Source organism: Chinchilla lanigera, unplaced genomic scaffold, assembly GCF_000276665.1.
Source record: "Chinchilla lanigera isolate Chin_1 unplaced genomic scaffold, ChiLan1.0 scaffold00004, whole genome shotgun sequence".
Lineage (NCBI taxonomy): Eukaryota > Metazoa > Chordata > Mammalia > Rodentia > Chinchillidae > Chinchilla > Chinchilla lanigera.
In genome coordinates, this window is record NW_004955405.1 from 10,492,207 (window position 1) to 10,511,179 (window position 18,973).

Here is an 18,973-nt window from a genome sequence, read left to right on the forward strand (position 1 = left end):
TTTCATTGTTTTGATTTAGGATTTGTTTGGGGAGGGGTGTTAAAAATAAGCTCTTGAGAAATACACAAAATATTTCTGTAATTCTTGAAAAGTACTCTGTGGCAGGCTACTTTCTGAAAATAATGATTAAGGAAATGTTTGTACAGGCCCTAGTTTTCCGCTAAAGAACCTCCCAATTGGAGTTGTATTTCTTGTGCATCTCTACCTGTTAGCTGCCTTCAGTAGTCATTAAGGCTTTCTGTTGATTATTTATTGGGCTTTTTGTATTTTCCAAAACTGCTATAGGAGTTGCTTTTATTTATTTTTATGCTCTTGATTTGATGATTAGAAATTTTAGATTTTTAAAATCTAAACCCTCCCAAAAGATCTTAAACCTTCACTTTTTTTAGATCTGTCGTAGGCAAATTCATGAACTATTCACTGTACTTGTATCATATTAGAAATAACAAGCCCCAGAGTGATCTAGGACCAGGAGGAGTTTGGGTAATATGTTTCTTATACAAAAGGAGATCACTTGGGGTTTTCTTTTTGTTTTTTTGTTTTTTGTTCTTTTTTTTTTGTCTGTTTGTTTTTGCTTTGTTTTTGAGACAAGGTCTTGGTATGTAGTGCAGGTTGGCCTTGAGTTTACTAGTTAGCCCAGGCTGGCCTCAAAGTCATGGCGATGCTTCTGCCTCAGCCTCCTGAGTACCGGCAATTGTTCTTTTCTAAAGATTTTCAGTTATTAAAATCTTTATTGAGAAGGTAGAATTTTTTTATTTTCTGTTTGTGAGCTTTTTTCTCTTTAAATTCATTGCTTTTTTAAAAAGTCTTTTTGAGGAATTAAATAAGTTTAAAATTATTTGTAATGGTTGTAAGTTAGGAAAAGGCTCTCAAAACTTCTTGGGTTATATAGTGTTTTCAGGTTGTAGCAATATACTGTTTAATATAGGCATATTCTAGTTCCATAGAATTTGGGCAGTCTTCCAGTTAGATTTGCCTATCCTGTTTTTCCCTCTAAAGGGCATTTGTAAAAATGCTAGATTATCTTTGGATATTATGACTTCTCACGATTACTTTCAAACATTAATTCACTGATTACCTCTTGGTAAAGTCAGATACATGTTAAGTACACTGGGCTATAAGTTTTATTAGTTAGCTTCTACCTACTTTGTAGATAAGTGAGAAATTATGCATATATGTTTATGAAGTGTGCTGATATTGAAAATGGAATTGGGAAGGAAAGTTAGAAGTTAAAATGTGTTTTAGCCATCAGAGTAAATTACTAAAATCTCCACTAGAAGAACTTTAAGAAAGGGACAGTGTGTTTCTTGCTTCTCAGGCACGGTCTGACCTTCAGTTGGCATGCTATCCCTTAGAATGCAAAGTGAATACAAACTCCAGCCAGGAATGGAAATCTGGTGCCACTGAAGCAGTGAAACCTCGTAATACAGATACTTTTAATGTTTTTGATATAACTGATTTTATAATAAAATACTTGTATCAGTATGTCAGCAGTAAAACTGCTGTCTCCGTTAAGGAGATAATCCAAAACAAAAAGTTGTTAATGGGGATTTTCCCTTTCTAAAAAAATCGAGTTTGTAGATGTATCATGCTTATTTAATGCTGCATTGTCTCTTTTACTGGCTTTGTAATGAAATGTAGAATTTGGTTATTATCATCCTAATCCCTTGGAGCATTAAATTATGTTCACTATATTTAGAAAGTCCTAAAAATGTTCATTTGGTATGTGGAAATAGGATGTGTATAATTTTTAAATGTTTCTACTTAACCTGAAGCCTTCCTTTAGTTAATTGCTCTGTGTGTGTGTGTATGTGTGTGTGTATGTGTTTGTGTGTTTGTTGCCTGGACTCGAATCCAAGGCCTTCCATGTGATGGGCATGCAACCTTTTTTTTTTAAATGTAATACAAGTAGATGTTCACAAAGAAATTACAAAAAAGCACTCTTCTATGAAAAAATAAAATATAAAATAGAGAGTAACAATAGTTAATACACTGTGCATCATAATCTTAAAAGAGTGGTCAAGATGTTACTCAGAATGAGTCATAGGTAAATGATTTTTAATTCACATAATTTTTTTAAAAAGCACAATCTTGTTCTAAAGTTAACTATCTCTAAAATAAGAATGACCACTCTTGTAGAGGCTGGCTCTTTTTTTTATAACTGTAGTCAGTACATTCTCTTTCTTCTGCTGATGTGATGTTTTTCTGTCACACACACACAGATACTTGATTATGGCATAAAGTACTTACCAGTATTTCTCACAAAATAAGGGTTTTTTTTATTCTTTCTGCTTTTCACTCAGGAAAAAACACAGAATAAGCTATAAGTTGTATGTTTTGATTGTCAGTGTACTACAGTGCTTAAAAGGAGCTCTAATAGACCATCTGGGATCAGTACCCATCGCTGCACTTATGTACATAACCTTGGGCAAGTTTCCCAACCTCTGTAGCCTTTAGCTTTCTCAGGGATAGTTTATTTTGACCTCATAGCATTGTGATGATTACACAGGTAAATTTTAACCACTTAGCAGTCTCATTACTACAGGATGACCAAAAATTGCATATTTTTAAAAATTAACTTTTATAATATAACAGGAAATATGAAAATGACAGTTTCATCAAACTCACTCACTACAGGAGTTGACTGGTGGAAATGACACCTGCCCTAGCAATGGTAGGGATAGTCAGTATAGATATAAACAAACACACTGCCTGAATGATGCTTGGGGTAAACTGTTAAGTGGTTAAAACATTTAGAATATTACCTGGTGCATGACCAGTAAAAGTAATTTTTATTATTGTATAGCTGTAACTATGATAGAGTATTTTTAGTGACTGTGCACATCAGGAGTTTGAACTCATTATGGAAGTTTCAAAGCAAAATGAGAGAAAAGGTACTCTAAGGAACTGTATCAGCATATGCAAAGGCCCTGAGGCGGGGGAGAGAGGGCTTGTTAGAGTAACTGAAGGTATGGCAAGAGTTTATTGCTTTGAAGAGGGACACCTATGAGTACAGAAGTCAGAGTAATTACATAGGACCTTCTAAGGTTTACTGATTCTGTAATGCTGTTGAATAATTTTGATCTGCAGATCCACAAAGATAGGAAGTTTTTATTTAAGGAAGTAAATCACTTCGATGTGGGAGAATAGATTTAAAGGGAATAAAGCATAGATTAATAAAAACCTTATTTGGTGGCTGAAGTGGCTGATGCTAATAAAGGACAAAAGAGATGGAAAGCCATTGAGGAGGTGAGTCCTGTTTAAGCGTTTGATTAGCTTGGGTTAGCTGTTGAAGATCACAGAAGTTGCAGTAACGTTTTAGTGGAGGAAAGTCTGTTTCCCTGCATGTGTGCTGTTCTCTAGCCTCGCATGCAGTCCCTCCTTACTTCTCATCTGGCACTGCTGGCCTATTTCTCCTTGGGTTAGCCCCCTCAAAAGTTTTCTTGTTTCCTAGGCTTTCTCTCATTTGTGAACCCTTGCATATATTTTCTTTTACGCCAGTTTGCTCCCTCCTATTTCACACATTGCTTCCTTCTCCCTGCCTTTCCTCCCTCCCTTGCTGTCTCCTCTTCCTCCCCCTCTTCTGTCCATACATTACTTCTTTGATAGTAGAACTTTTCACTGCTTCCCTCAAAGTTAGATGTTTCCTTATTTGGGTTCTCTAGAGACTATACAAAAGTTTCATATTGTATTTGTTTATTTACAGGTTTGTCTCTTCCCTAGACAGTGAGCTTGTTCAAGACTGGAGTTATTATTCATTGCTTTCATGAGCAAAATTTTCTGCATAATTCCTGTAGTAAACCTTCAGTAGTGTTCACTGAAATAGGAGAGATTAGTTACTAAGCTTAAAACAAAAAACACCTAGTCCATAGTTTAAACTGTGGTGAGGACCGGAAGAATGCCAATAAAAGACAAATGTAAATGCCACTGTGAAAAACCATAAGATTTGGTGGATGTGCCGAAAAAGAAAATAACTCAGCAAATCAGTTTCACATATTAGTTTATTACATTGTATTTCCCAAGAGGAAATGTTAGACAACTCTTCACAATATGCTGCTAGAACTTTGAGTTAGGAATAGAGAAAGATTTTGAAGTTAATCGATCTGTGCTATCAGGAAGAGAACACTCTGCTATGGGATGTGTTTGAAGCAAATAGGATTCCATGTCTAGCATTCCATGTCTAGGATTCCTAGCATAGCATTTGCTAGGGTTCTAGATAATAAAAGTTTTCACATGTTCTCTGTAGTGGCTTTGCTGAAACACATTTGTGCTTGATTAAATATTGTCTGCCCTTGGACAATATCTGTGTCTGTTTTCACCCTTTCCTGTTGATAGTTATACATATATGTATTTCAAGTTACATTTAAAAGGTGTCATAGTTTTATTTCCTTGACCATTTAAAAAGCTCCAGGCTGTGCCTTCTTCCTGTTTCTTTTATTTCTGTATTAAGGGCTACTTCACTGTCTCTGAAGTTGATTAGATTATCTCAAATTTGGAATTTTTGCAGATTCTTTTTCTGTAGTTATTCTGACTACTGCATTTGGCATTGAAATACTTCAAGTGTTGAGAATATTGTGCCGTGGGAATTTATAGTTCGTCCAAACTAAATAATGAAGAAAGAGTAAACTAATTTTGAGGCCACTCATTCTGGAATAGAGCTGATAGGATTAGTGGAAGCTCACTTGTCTAGGTACTTTTTAGAATATGTTGCTTGGTTCTTGTAGAGTTAAAAGAAAGATAAAATTTCTTGATCAGATATTTTAGACCTCTGAAAAAAAACTTAAGAGACATTGTTTTGAGTACATATATTTATCATTCTTTCTTGGAAAAATCTCAATCTCTGCTTGTTATAATCTGGTGTGAGAGTTAAGAGGTGGTTAGGTACCAAAGTATTTTTAAGGCTTTGGTAGGATATTTGCTTGGAAAAGCTGACAAATTATACACACCAGAGTAACAAACTTTTAGTCCTTTTTATTTTATGATAAGATTTCATAACAATATAAGAATAAAAGTTAATACACTCGGTATCATTATCTTCAAAGTACTTACTCAAACAAAAAAAAAAGATTCACTCGTACAAAAAACAAAACAAAACAAAACAAAACAGGTAATAGCACCAAAGTGTAATTTATCTAATTTAAAAAATTTCCATGTACTCAGATTGACTTTAACATGCATGGCATAATAGTAATTTCAAGTAGTATTGACATATCCTCTTTGAAATTGATAGAGATTAATTTTGAGGTACCCTAACTTTATTCTCTGCCGGAAGGAAAATATCAATACCCTTTTATGTACTACTACCATTTATTCATTGATTTATTCCATCATATCAGCCCTTCAAACTATGTCCTGTATCCAACCACTTGTCACTGCCTGTCTCTCAATTCTAAGCCATGTTCATCTGTCTCCTTCCTTTTCACCCATTTTTCTTCTTCCATGGTAATTATCTCCTTAGTGCATCCCTCAGGATGAACTAGAATCGGTTTTTAAAACTACATGCCAAATTATGTCATTTTTAAACTTCCCCCAAAGGCCTGTCTTGATTTTTCATCTTACTCAAAATAAAACCTGCAGTCCTTCAGGCTTGCAAGGTACTGCATGATGTGGGCCTTACCTGTACTGTATCTCTCACTTAAATTCGTAACATTCACTACTAAACTTATGCTATTTGCATTTTACCACAGAGGGTCTTGCTGTCTTCCTCTGAAGGAAGTGCTCTTTCTACTGGTATTTGCCTGGTTAGTTCATTTACTTTCCTGCTTGTTTTCTTTCCAATTTCACCATCCCTGGCTATATTGTTCTATGTAGAATAAAAGACAAATTTACCTTTATGAAAAGCTTGTTCTCTCTCTCCCTCTCGGGATCAGAATTCTTTTTTTCATCCTAGCGCCATCCTGGACAAGTCTCATATTTGAAGAGCAGAATATTCTCTTCTGACCTTTCTTTTTCATTGAAATTCTATAAGAATTCTCACTGCTAATGTAGTTCCTGTATAAGAGCAGGTGAGCCAAAGTGCATTCCTGTATATTCTCTCCTCCTCTTCTTTCCTTCTCCACTTCCCTGCCATACCCTTAAGTAAGGCTGGGGTACTCAGAAGAGGAACTTTGATTTGTTAGAGTTGTTTCATCTTGCGTGGTATTTAAGCAAGAAATTTTTATTCTGTGCAGTTTTCAGGTTTGGAATTCTAGGAGTCCATAATTGGTTTTAACGATGAATGTTTCACAAACATCGTTAAAAGAAGAGTTTACTTTACAGCCATTTGAGTTAATTCATATGTGTAAAAACTGATGTGAGATGCCCAGGTAGTGAGCTGAAATTTTATTGAATTATGTAAGTTTCATGTCATTTTTTAAACTTCCTTATTTCTTATATTTAGACCCATAAATTCTAAGGTGCTGTAAAGAGAAGTGTGTTCTTAATGTTTGCGAAATAAACTTTTATAATCTCACATGTATTAAGTCTCTGTAAATTTTAAAGTAATTTGGTTTTTGTGCCACTCTTTCTTTTCTGAAATTAAATTCACTGAAAAACCAATACCACCACCGCCGCCCGGCCCCAGCACTGCTAGGAAGTACATAGGATGGTAAATAGGTACGTAGGATTCTAGTATCAACTCACATTTAATATTAGACAATAGATACTATGAAGTTCACCGCGAAGTCCACTGCCCAAAGACGAAAAACATACAGCAAACTTTTCATTGACTTATCCATAGACTGTTATTAATATCTGCTTGAGCAGCTTGATCTCATACCTCATTAGGAAAGATAAATCAATTTCCTACAAATTTAATAGGGAACTTACCGTATAAAGCAGTTATTGAATCACATGGGTGATTTCAGCAAAGTTGACACATGGAATTTGGCCATTATGGTCTGCAACATGTTGGTTTACCATGTCCATTGGTAAATAATAGTGGTTACAGTATTTTATTTTGAAATGAGATGTAAAAGAAGTGGCTCACTTGTTACTTACAGCAGAAGAAAATATCCTTAATGATAATGGTTATACAGAACATACCAAATTTGGAATCTCAATCAATTTAATAAAAATAAAATGCCATGGAAAACATAATTTTAAAAGTAGATAGAGTGCTGACAGAGACACTGATGTTGAGGATACATGTTAAGATTTTTAATGATTGAATGTAAACTTTTAAATCTATGCATGGAAAAATTGTATGTGGGGTTATCATTTTCAAGACTATTATTTAGTTCCTTAGAAATAAGCAAAACTGTTGCATAAGATAGGCTTTACGATTTACTTCTTACTTTTAGGACTCAGAAACAAGCATCTAATCCTGTATTGCTATAGATTCGTGACTTTTACCCCTTAGTTGGTCTAGTTCTGGCTCTTAGTAGTGCTTCCCTTTCTCTGTTTTCATATAGTAGTGAGATACAGCTGAACATTTTTCAAAATATTATTCTTGATAAAGTAATATTTTTGTTTAGGTGACAAACAGCATGTTTGGTGCTTCAAGAAAGAAGTTTGTAGAGGGGGTCGACAGTGACTACCACGATGAAAACATGTACTACAGCCAGTCTTCTATGTTTCCACATCGGTCAGAAAAAGATGTAAGTTAATTATTTATGTTGCATTTACACAGCAGTATCTGTCTGTTTCTCCTTCCTTAAAAGTAGTAGTATATGATTCACAGGATACTGTCTATTCCTGAGTGACTGTGTATTAGACACAGCAGTAGGCCCTGAGGATACAAAGACAAAGAGCTTACATTCTAATGGGAAATGTAATGTCCTAGGATTTTTAAATTGGGATAATACTGTGGTAGGAAGTAATCAAAGCCATGAGTTATGTCTATATTTTTTGTTTATTTAACATGAGAAGTAACTTTTATATTAAATGTACATATAAAGAGCAGATCTGTACAAATTTAAAGATACAATGGCACGTTTCAGTAAAGTTTTCTTTTTATTGTGGAATCTTCTGACTATAACCCTAGACTTCAGATAGAGAGTATCTTTTTCTCTTCAGCTGTCATAATACCATAAAAAAAAAGTTGAACAACTGTATTGAAAATATAGTAGAAGAATAAATTATATGTTTTAAGAGGCTAGTAGGTAGTAACTGATTTGGCATACAGAGTTTAGAATACAGCCAAGTTATAATTAGAATATTTGTAAATTATTTTTAAATATATTCAGTTCAAATTTTATTAAGCTTCTTTAAATTATTTTATACCCTGTAGTTAAACTGGTTGCATATTCTCTTATTTTGTACCTGTTCATCTTTTTTCCTGCTTTCAAACTTTTACAAATTTTGCTGTCCCTAATTTTCCTATCTACATAACAATTTCCTCTAGCTATTAACCTGAGATTCGAACTAACGCAGTGATAATGTTTAAAGGTGTGTAGTAAATGCCCTCATTTTTGTTGAAAGATAATTATTAGTAAATCATTTCCCATTGTCTTTTTAGAATTTCACAAATTAACTTGACCTACATTTGTTAGGATTTTAGTGTTTTATTTTGTTTTTTTCTCCTGATTATTTTTATACGACTGTTTTATCATTTTGGAAATAAACTATCAAATTGTTTTATCAGAGGTATTTTTAAAGTGCATGTGAGGTTTTGTTTATCTTCTGAGCCTTAATAGGTTATAGTATACAGTAATGTCATTTAATTTTATGTTATCTTACTTGCCTTTCTAGCTGTTTGCTATTTGATGTTTGCTATTTTAATTATTTATGCCTGTCTTTAAGTGTTGATTTTATAGGTAAAAATTAAGGATAGATATTTGATAATATCATTGCCAAAATTATAAAAGTACAACTTCTATGTATTACTGTGATTGTATTATGAAAATTAAATTTGATAGAAAAATGGTAGTGAAATACCAAGTGTTGATTAAAAGCATTTACTTTTAAGTAGTAAGATATGAAGCTTTTAAACTGAAACCTGAAATATTGCATGTGTAGGAAATGAATAACAAATATCTGTCTTCCAGAAAAGCAGAAATAATATACATGCATTGAGTTTTTAAAACTACAGTTAGTTTGTATATACACTCAAACCCATACTTATGTTACTTGCCTACTTTTCCAATCTCGTTGTCACCAAACTGACAGAATGATTTATTTCCTAAAGCTTTTTTAAAAGATTAAGGTAATAAGACACAACTTAAGGGTTGGGGGGCCCCAAAGCAATGCGCTTACACATTTGGATCTACTTTATCTGTTTGCAAAACAGTTTCAGCCTTCCGTTTCTTCACTCTTACAATGGTGATAATATAGCAAGTTTATCATAATTGCTGCTGTTGCTATTACTTTGTAAAATAAAATAGCATGGAGAAACTACAAATTTTAGAAAGTATAGATAGAGAAAAGGAGAAAAATTAATCTTATCAGAAATAATTGACTAGTAGAAGTTTTATTTTCATTAAATATTTTTGTTTAGAAAAATGTTATGATCATTTAAATTTCTGAAACATACTGAAAAATTTTCCATCAGAAAGTTTGTACCTTATACCAGACTTTTCCTTTCTGCACCTTCAAAAATAGTATCAGCACTGGACAAAGAAGTTTATTGGGTTTTTTTTTTTAATTGTTTTTTTGTATATATAAAAATGCTAATTTCACACACACACAAAGTGTTGTGTCTTTTCCATATAGTTATTGGCCATTTGTGTTTTTTCCCCATGGTTGAGTACCCATTTTTTATGCCACTTCCCGTTTCTCTACTGCATCAATAGTCTTATTTGCTCATATTCTCCATATATTAAGTTTATGGGCTGTTTTCATTTGTTAAAACTATTTTGCTTTTCACCTTTAATTTATTTATGGCATTAGTAGTATACAAATATTTATCATTCTTATTAATGTGACTTTTCAGTCTTTTAGTTTGTAAAATTTTAATTGAATTTATTTTAAAGTGATATACAGAAACATAAAAATTGTACATTTTTAATGGTGTATCCTGTTATGTTTTGATATATGTATACATTGTATAATGTTAAATCAGATTAAACATATATATAGCTCCTCAAATATTTACCATTTCTTTTTTGAGTTTTTAAAAATTTTTTCAGTTTTTGAGATCATAATGGAAATACCTTTTCCAGTATCTTCCCTTATATTTTATTCCTCCCTTATGACTTAAATCCATCAGAAATATATTTGGTTTAAAGTGTGAATTATGAGGCACCATACATTTTTGCCTTCGTGAAGTTATCCAGTTGTCCCAATGCTATTTATGCTTTATTAGATCATAGATCAGAAAACTTTCCTTTAAAGGACCAGATAGTATCGAGGCTTTGTGGATTAAGAAGCAAAATTTGCAGACGTTATGTAACTGTTCATAGTGTAAAACTCACTCTTAGTTCAAACACCCTACAGAAACAGGGAGTATGCTGGGTTCAGTCTACAGGCAGTTCTTGCCTATTCTGCAGTACACAGTTCATTTATGGCTAATCGAAATACTCCCCTTAATGTACATTAGTATCTGATATAGTCTTGGGTCTGATTTTCTTCTATATCCAAACAACAGCAATTCTAATTGCTGTTAATTTTACCTTTATAGAATAAACATGATAGGTAAAGTCTTCATCCTCCTTTTCTGTGTGAAGGTGTTTCTGGCTATTGCATGCCAATACAAAATTGACCTCTATTTAGAAGGAAATCTGTTCTTAGGTCTGTTGCTCTTTATACTTTTTAGTGAGTAGAGTTTTATAGTTGCCATTTATAATATTTATTTTTACTGATCTGTAGAATGCTTTTGCATGCATTTATAACCAGCTGTCTTACAAAGCACTTTTATTAGTGTTTGGTGATTATTATGTGTGCTTTGGAAATCTACTATTACGAGTTTATATATCTCAGCAACATGAATTCCAGCATATGTCCTTCAGCATGTTACTCAGTCTCTGTGTACTCTAGTTCTCTTGCCTATAAAAAAGGAACAGTAGCATAGATGGATATAAGGATTGATTGAATAACTGCAAAACTTAGATGAACTGATGTTCAATAAGTGTTCTTAATATGATAACATTTCATTAATTGTTTTTCTAATTATATGTATTTTCTGCACATATTTTGTTCTTTATAAACCTTTTCAAGTAAAAAATTTTGGTAAATTACTGGGGTAATTTTTATTTTTTTTCCCCTCTAAAGAGCGGGAAAACACTTTTCAGTTGTAATTTGTGATAAGGAAAACTATTGGTTGAGTGAATCTTGAAGCTAGCTTAAGGAGATCTTTTTTTTTCTTTTTCTTTTTCAGACAGGGTCTCACTATGCAGTTCAAGCCGCCTTGAGCTCACTTTGTAGCGTAGGCTGGTCTTGAACTTGCAATGATCCTCCTGCCTCAGCCTCCTGAGTGCTGGGATTACAGGCATGCACTACCACGCCTGGCCTTAATGAGATCTTAATTGGTGCTAAAAAATTTTTTTTTCCGAGAGGAGGCAGTAGAGCTTTGAAGTAATACCTCTTCAGGTAGAATTCATTTAGTATCTTCTGATGGTATCCAGAAAAGTGATTACACTAATGTCTTTTAAATAGCACTAATGTCACAGACCTGTGCACATAAAAGAAAAAAATCCAAATCTCCTGTCGATAGAGCATAAAATCTAGCTTTTCTTCATCTGCGTGACTGTATAAATATTTCTGAAAATGTTCTATCTGAAATTGTGTGCCAGTTAAATTGCTAAGTAACTCTTCAGAGGTACTCCTTATTTTTAAAGATGCTTTTGTAGCTATATATCTGACTTTCTACAGAATAGTATACGTATTTGCTTTTTTACTAAAGTAGTGTTACACATATGACAGATATATATTCCTTAGATATTTCTACCTGTTTAAATAAATTCATAGGCAGATAGCAGCTTATTTTCCATGTTCCTTGTTTTACTTGTTACTGTAAAGTCTCCTGACTTTATAGAACCTGAGAAAGGTAACTAGCATGTAGAGGTTTTTCAGGTATGTACTTGCATTTTAACTGTTAATACATTTTACTGAAAATTTTGTCAGTCTTTTATGCTCATTTTGACGATTCTTAAGCATAGTCATTTGAGAATCACAGACTTGTGAGGTTCTCTTTTTTTTGTCTTAATATATACTGAAAGGACATGAGATAACGACACCTCCTTTTAAAAAATCTTAACACTAATAAGAGTACTCACTTTGACAAGTCATTTTGATCTCATACCTAGTTTTCTTTTTTTTCCCCCTGACTCTGAAATGTTTTTTAATGAAATGTGAGAACTCCAGATCATAACCCTTCTAATTGCTTTAATTTTCTAGAGCACTTCTAGTGTTAAAATATTCTAGGGTTGATTGTGTGCAACTACTTTGCCTTCTCTGTACTGCCAACATTAAGCTTTCAATACCCATCTTTTAGATCATACCTAGCTTCATATAGTGTTACTGTACAGCAGTTGGTGGCAATTTAAGATTTTTCCCATACCAATAATGATATTTTGTTAGAATCTTATATAAAGTTACCTTTGTCACCACAATTGTCATCTCTTTGATTTGGATTTAACTATATTCAAGGGTTCATCTGGCTATTTGATCATAACATCTGTCACTACCTCAAAGTACATGTTTATTAGTTGTTTATTTTCCTCTTTGCTCCACTAGAATTTAAGCTTCATGGCACAGGGACATTTTCTAATACATTGCTGTGATCTTAGAATCTATAAAAAGACGTAGACTGTCAGTGAGTGTTAAAGAGAAGAAGTGTGTAATATTGAAAAATAAAAATATTTGCAGATAGGACTATCTAAGTACCTAAAAAATCATTTTATAAGCTTTTAAAAGAAAATATCAATTACATAAATGTCAATGATATTTATATGACTAAAACTCATAAAAGTTAAGTGCAAATAAATCAAGAGTATTTTCTAAAGAAATTGGAATTAAGTCTCAAATTACTTGAAAGGAACTTTCTAAAAACCTCTTCAACCTACTGACATTCACATAAAGACAAAAGTTTAGTTGCAAAATAGGCATATAAAATGGTTTATCTACAAACTATATCCAGTATCAGTGTGTTGACAAAATGTTCAGTATCATCATCATCTAGACAACAGGAAAGCATTTGCACAGTGCAGATTGAGTGTTCTTTACCCAAAGTGCTTTGGCCCAGAAATGTTTCCAATTTTGGAATATTTGCATAGCCTGGTTGAGCATCCTGAGTCTAAATATCTGTAAATCAAAATGTTCCAAAACTCTGATACTTTTTCAGCATTGTGCTAGCAATCAGAAATTTTTAGGTTTTGCAGTCCTTTGAATTTCAGATTTTTAATTTAGGGTTACTCACCCTGTACTACTAGCAAGCTTTGGTTTGTTTGTTTCAATGAAGTGGAAGAATTGCTAGCAGTTTTGTGAGAGAACATGGAGGTGACTGCTGTGTAAGAGTAATATAGCCTTTGTAGAGAAGAGTTTATGCATATTCAAAAAGAGCAATGCATATCAAAAGCATTTAACAGGTAAATGTTAAGTCTGTATAAATTTTTACTTTGGCTATAACTTATAATTCAGTCAGTATAATATAAAGATATTTATTAACATTTTTTAGTAAAAATTTGAAAATTTGACTCAAAGTATTTAACACGGAATTAATTACATTAAATATTTCACTCTTTGAAAAGTAGTCTTTTTATAATGCTGTGATTTTAATGAAAATTACTTAGAATACATCATAAACTCATAATTTTACTGTATATGATTCATAAGCTACCAGGTTTTGTAACTTCACCGTGGCTTTATGTCTTGGCAGGGCCCCACCTTGGGCAGTCCTCTCCTCTTCTGTTCCTTTACTGTATTATCTTCTCAGAGTCTTTCTTTCTGTGCCAGTTTGCTAGGTTTTGTTCTGGTTTCAATTTTTTTTAAAAAAAAAAGCATTCCATTTTTAATTTTAAAATATCCTCCAGATTCTTTCCAGATTTAGAATTCTAAGTATGTAGATACTTTATGTACATGGACATACTTTCTTCTTCGCTGTTTATCTCTTTATTTGTGTAGCTAAGATACAGTGAGAAAATTTTTTTGAAAACATTGCTATCGCCATACCTTTATATTGTGCAGTGAATTTTTAGAACATTATTTTAAAACAAATTATTTCAATTTTAATTTTATTATTTTCAGAGAATTTTTATTTAATAAAAGTTTGTGTTTGAAGTCTCATGAAAATAATTTCTTAGCCAAACTAATTTTAATGTTTCTTAAAAATGTTTTCATTATTGGGGGTATATTTTTTGGATGAAGTAACTTAGAGAAGTAATCACTGTTAGGAAGCATAAGAGAAATGGAAGATTTAATACTTAAGTGTGGTCATGAAGAGCTGGCAGGAGCCGGATTTACAGTTTTGAAATACAGTTTTGGTTTTTTTTTTTTTTTTTTTTTTTTTTGAGTGAGTCTCACTGTGCAGTTCAGGCTGGCATTGAATTCACTATGTAGGCCAGGCTGGCCTTGAACTTGAAGCAATTATCCTACCTCAGCCTTCCAAGTGCTGTGATTACAGGCATGTGCCCCTGTGCCTTACCTCAAATATACTTTTTTGGTGGGGCGGCGGGGGTGGGGTCCTTTTTGAGACAAGGTCTCGCTGTGCAGATCAGGCTGGCCTTGAGCTCACTTTGTAGCCCAGGCTGGTCTCAAACTCAAAACAATCTTCCTGCCTCAGCCTCCTGAGTGCTTGGATTACAGACATGCCACCACGCCTGGCAAAATGCAAAATACACATTTTTAAACACAAATTTTTAGACCTTTTGTTGGTCATAAATCGCAGAGTTAGAGCTACTAACAGTGGATATAACTTTTTAAATGCAATTCTAATTTTTGATTCTCTATATTAAAGGACAAAGGAGTTTTTTGAGTCAGAAAAATAACTAGAATCACATTACTGTTTCTTGAAGTAGCTTCCAGACTTTTACTGTCATGTTCTTTGATTGTGATGTATATTATACATTTTTTGAGATATGGAAAATGTATAATTATTATGCTCAGTTTAGATTGCAAACACAATAACCTACATTTTGGTTTCATCATTCTACTGGTTATGTGACATTTAGTCTGTTTTACCTTTTGTTTCTCCTGTGAACACAAGTTCTACACCTTATTTTACCTGTAATTTCTCAAGATAAACTTCTTTAGCTCCTTAGGCAAAAAGTTGCATAAATTTAAGATATTATCTAGTGAATTTCCAGAGGCTGAATACTCCTCTGTGTGCTGTTAAGAGTTTTACATTGAGGGAAAGATTGGATTCTAATTTAGCAGCTGCTGGTATAATTTGTTGAGCACTATGTTCCATTTCTTATTTAATCTTCACCTCGGCTCTGTGAGGTAGGTAGTGTTATTTCCTCTTACAGGAAGGAAACCAAGGCTCCATTGTTTCCATAGGTAAGTGGCAGCACGAAGATTCCACTTGGAAAATTTTTTTTCTTCATAGTTGGGCTCTTTCTGCTTATACAGCATTCCCTCCTGTAACATGTCTCTTGATCTGAGATTTTATATTTTTCTAAGAAATTCATACTTTATCTTTTGAGACACGTTTGAATTTTCTGCTCTCTACTAACAATCATTATTACTCTGCCAGGCTACGCCATATATATATTTTGTTCCCATAAATACATTCTTGTCTCATTCACATTCTTTGACTATGTTAAATTCAGTTTTAGCACTATTTCACAATATGAAAGTACGTATCATTAGGTTTAGATTTTAAAGAAATTATATATTTGCACTTATGACACATTTTAAGGCAGTAGTGTTAACAATACATGAATATATTAAAGATTATTAACCCTTAAGTGTAACGTTAAACTCCTTTCATATTTTGGAACACACTGTTTACTAATGTTTGCTCATTTAAAATAGAAAATATATGTTTAATGTATTAAACACACAATGGTGAACTGATCACCCTAGTGCTCTTAGTGCCCAAGAACTGGCTTTGGAAACCACAGCCTCTGAGCCTGCGTGTGTGCCTCTCCTTTCTCGCTCCCGTCACCCGTACACACTTGTAATTTATTTGTACATGTATAACTTTTGTGAAAAAGTGTACTAAAATGCATGTTCTTTGGCTACTAAATGAATGTTAAGTAGGCATAAATTTTTGAGAAGAGTTAACATTTTTAAGTTGTTCATTTGAAAATATTCATGTTATGTAGCATTCTAAATGAAGGAATCATATTGGCCAGCATCTTATACAGTATTTGAAACTTTTAGAAACAACTATATTCTTCCATTTATAGCTGATAATGATAATGAAGTCATGATTTTTTCAGCATTTTATATAAACCTTTTTACCTTTAGTTAGCAATTAAAGCTTTGCTATATATTACATGTCTTTTGTTTTTTTGCAATTTGGAGATGAATGTTTATTATGTTTATAAAATACTTGAGTTAATGTGGTAAGTTATGACCATAGCACCAATGAAAAAGAATTTGATCAGGCATCTTTTGATTTATTGGTTTAAAAGATTAAGAATATTTAGTTTTGAGTGTTAGTGTAATTGTCGAGATTGTACACTCTGGATTTAAGAAAGAATGTAAGGTTTGATATTTTATCAGAAAGTTTATTGTAAGTACTGATGTTAGAGTGGTATCTAAAAAGTTGTGCAAACTTTAGAATAATTAAAACAACTTAAGAATTTTGACATAAAAAAACATAAAGTGTATGTTGTACCCTGCCACTGTCAAAATATTTCTCCCCTTAATTTTTTTTTTAATTTTTAAAAAATGTTGTTAGTAAATATTTGCAGTGCTGCTGCAGTTTATAGTCATCTTGGGGAGTGGGTGCATGTACATACCAGAGCTTGTTTCCTGTTTTAAATTCCCTTCCCCTTCCTTCCCTCTCCCTTCCCTCTCCCTCCCTCCCTTAATTGACCCATCCTGATTTTCATTCTTGTTGATATTATTAATCTCAGCTCACGTTGTGGCATATAATTTTTATATTCATTGAGGCTCTTAGGTTCCTGTATGTGGCATATCTTTATTCTTCGTATTTCCCCTTCCCCTCCTCACCCCTTGCCCCTCTTCCCTTGGACCCTTCCCTATTGCAAGAGGTCATGCCCTTATTCCCTTCTGTCCATCCTTCACTATTTTCTTTGTACTTTGCCTCCCTCAAGTTCACGGTATTCAAACTTGTGTGTCTGGTGTATCTCACTCAACATTACATTTTCCAGGTGCATTCATTTTCCTACAGATTTGTCAAATTTGTCGTTCTTTATAGCCAAGTAGGATTCCATTTTATAGAGATGCCACATTTTCTTTATCCAATCATCTGTTAATGGTTCTACAGGCTGCTTCCGGGATTTAGCTATTACGAATTGTGCTCCTATAAAAATCGGTGTGCAAGTATCACTGTGGTATGATGACTTAAGCTCTTTGGGGAATATTCCTAGAAGGCAAATAGCTGGGTCGTATGGAATTTCTAATTTCAGTTCTTTGTGAAATCTCCATACTGATTTTCATAACGGTTGTACCAGCTTGCATTCCCAACAGCAATGTAGGAGGGTTCCTTCTTTGCCACAGCCATGTGGCATTTGTTATTGTTTGATTTCGTAATGGTTAGTATTCTTTCGGAGTTAGATGGAATCTTAGCATTATTTTAATTTGCATTTCTCTGATGGCCAGATGTTGAATATATTTTCATAACATTTTTTGACTATTTGTATTTCTTCCTCTGTGAAATGTCTGTTCATTTCTCTTGTCCATTTCTTGCTGTGTTCTTGTGCAGTTGAGGTTCTATATGGAAGATCCTTTTCTACACCTATGTCTGTAAGCGTTTTACCAGTTTTGTTTTCCAGTAGGCTTAATGTTTCCCTTTTAATGTTTAGATCTTTGATCTATTTTGATTTTAATTTGGTATGTGATAAGAGATAAGGTCCAGTTTCGTCTTCTGTAGATAGCGGGTTTCTCAGAACTGCTTGTTGAATAGGCTTTCTTCCAATGCTTTTGGCCCCTTTGTCAAGATCAAACAACTGAATGTGTCAGGGGAGTTTCTCTGTCTATTCTGTTCCATTGATGCACGCATCTCTCCTACCATGCGTCTTTATCACTGCTCTGTTGCTTTGTAGTGTAGCCTGATGTCAGATATTGCAAGGCTTCCTGCTTTGCTCTTGTTGCCCAAAATTGCTTTTGGAATTCTGGATCTGTCTTGGTTCCATATGAATTTTAGGTTTTCTCTAGTTCTATAAAGTATGATGTTAGTATTTTGATTAGGGTTGTGTTGAATCTATATACAGATTCTCCTTGGTTTTCTTAACTATACCTAGTATCAGCATGATTTTTTTCCCCAGAGAACTATAGAGCAGCCTTTGATAGTTCTCTGCTTTGTGATTTTTCCACTCACATAAAGTACTTTTACTTCTACTATCAGGGTGTCTTGTTCGTAGTCCCACTTATGCTATTCTAGTTTGATATCTTAACATTTCCATCCATTTCTACTCTTAAAATTTTCTTCCTAAAACCCATTTTCATCATGTCACTTCCTTGGTTAATATTTTTTTTCTTTATTGCCAACTATGTGATTTAAGAAGGCCATTTGCAATTAGGCCTTCAAGTTCTATTTCCCATGCTTATATTTACCTTTATGGGTGAACTTTATCTCTTTTCTTCTTTAGCCTGTTGTAGTCACTGCTATTTCTTATTTTGTTTTCTCATTAACCTTACTAACCTTATTACATATTCTTGGCCTGGAAGACCCTTCATCAGCTGTTACCACCTACAATCTTTTACTGCTACCTCACTCTAATATAGGTGTCAAAGTTATCTTCTTCCAGTAATACTTTATAATTCCTCTATAACATTTTGCACACTGTCCTTAGGATGTAATTGTATAATTCATTCTCTTGGCCCTTTAGACTATAAGCCTCTTCATGACATGACCTGTGTCTTATTTAATTTATGCATTTGATGGTTGTCTAATACAAGATAATGCACAACATACACATTTTCAATTTCTGACCTTAAATATCTTGTGTATATACATACATACACACACACATATATATGAATA

The 18,973-nt window shown here is 33.3% G+C and overlaps 1 protein-coding gene across 4 annotated transcripts in view; it reads left to right on the forward strand.

Annotated features, from left to right (window-relative positions):
• The window catches only part of Cnot2 (CCR4-NOT transcription complex, subunit 2), a 95,816-nt gene that overhangs the window by 40,793 nt on the left and 36,050 nt on the right, over window positions 1–18,973 (forward strand). For all 4 annotated transcript variants that reach the window (XM_005374306.2, XM_005374307.2, XM_005374309.2 and 1 more), the window contains one exon: window positions 7,455–7,577. In XM_005374306.2, coding sequence (XP_005374363.1) covers window positions 7,455–7,577 — 123 coding nt within the window. The remainder of the gene's footprint in view (window positions 1–7,454; window positions 7,578–18,973) is intronic.